The sequence below is a fragment of the Nanorana parkeri genome, unplaced genomic scaffold, assembly GCF_000935625.1.
Source record: "Nanorana parkeri isolate BGI_ZX_2015 unplaced genomic scaffold, ASM93562v1 scaffold1502, whole genome shotgun sequence".
In the NCBI taxonomy this organism is placed as follows: Eukaryota; Metazoa; Chordata; class Amphibia; order Anura; family Dicroglossidae; genus Nanorana; species Nanorana parkeri.
In genome coordinates, this window is record NW_017307770.1 from 396,990 (window position 1) to 398,310 (window position 1,321).

The following is a 1,321-nucleotide window of genomic DNA, read 5'->3' on the forward strand; positions in this document are numbered from 1 at the left end:
GACAGGTAAATAAAACAATGCCCATGGATATCGTGTAGTCTTTTCTGCAGACAGCAAATCTAGCGCTAGGCTCCTTTTATTGTTCTTTCTACCAACCACACATTAAGAAAAGCCTGTTTGAAGATCAAAGTAAAAACATTTACAGACACACAATTAGATGAGCTAAAGCAAAGATTTGCCCCTCATCACATGGCTCAGTATAAAGCTTTAGTGAATGACAGCTGTGCCTGAAAGGAAGCTACTGTACTTCTGCTATGCTGTCTCTGCTAAGGCCATAAGTGCTTTGGGAATGCTTTGTCATAAAATTACATATTTAATTATAAAAGGAAGATTGCCAAAATAAGGTAAAACAACAGATATAAATCATCAGTTTTAAAACATCAGGTTTTTATTGCTCAAAGGGTCAGTGGATGAGGATGAGCCGCTGAGCCAAGATCTTTCTCTAGTCGAAAAGGACTAGACTGCACAAATACAGGTGAAACTCGAATAATTAGAATATCATGCAAAAGTAATGGCAGTAAGTGCTTCAAAAGGGGCCCAAACCAAGTACTGAGTACATATGCATGCTTGTACTTTTCAGAGGTCCGATATTGTTCTATGTACAATCCTTGTTTTATTGATTGCATGTAATAATCTACTTTTTTGAGGTTGTGGATTTGGGGTTCTTGGGGTTTTCATGAGCTGTAAGCCATAATCATCACAATTATGACAAATCACGGCTTGAACTATCTTGCTTTGCATGTAATGAGTCTATCTCATATATTAGTTTCACCTTTTAAGTTGCATTAGTGAAATAAATGAACTTTGCACGATAGTCTAATTATTCGAGTTTCACCTGTAGGTGGCGACTGTATGCACACACATCCAAAAATCACTGGCTGTGTATATAAGTAGTTGCTACATGAACAATGCGGGATCGGAAGTGGTATTAAGTGAATGTATAGTATACATTTTAGATCCAACAGATGTGTCTTAATTGTGCCGGATTACTTCAGTAAACCAGCAGTTGACATTCTATAACAATTTCCAAAGCTGAAAAAATTTGTCTCACCAAACTTTGTGAAGGCTCAGAAAATATCTGCACTAGCTCCAGAGTTGCCGTCTGATTGAGGAGACTCTCAGGACTGCAGCCCAGGATACTCTTACATATGACACAAATATTTTCACACTGGAAAGAAAGCACTTCATCAGTATCATTTAACAAACAAGGCAAAACAGTAGGGATGGCACATAGTCCATAGAAAATGAAGCACAGAGAGGGTGAGCCAGATTGGAAACCTAAAGAGGGCGTAGGGAAATAAAACGGTAAGCAACATGGATG

General features: G+C 38.2%; 1 protein-coding gene across 1 annotated transcript in view; it reads right to left on the bottom strand.

Moving 5' to 3' along the window:
* LOC108798552 (connector enhancer of kinase suppressor of ras 1-like) overlaps positions 1 to 1,168 on the bottom strand; it is a gene marked incomplete at its 5' end in the record, with an annotated part of 33,378 nt that extends 32,210 nt beyond the window's left edge. Inside the window, one exon of the mRNA XM_018570306.1 lies at positions 1,052 to 1,168. Within this exon, the coding sequence (XP_018425808.1) occupies positions 1,052 to 1,168 (117 nt within the window). The remainder of the gene's footprint in view (positions 1 to 1,051) is intronic.
* Positions 1,169 to 1,321: the final 153 nt, after the last annotated feature.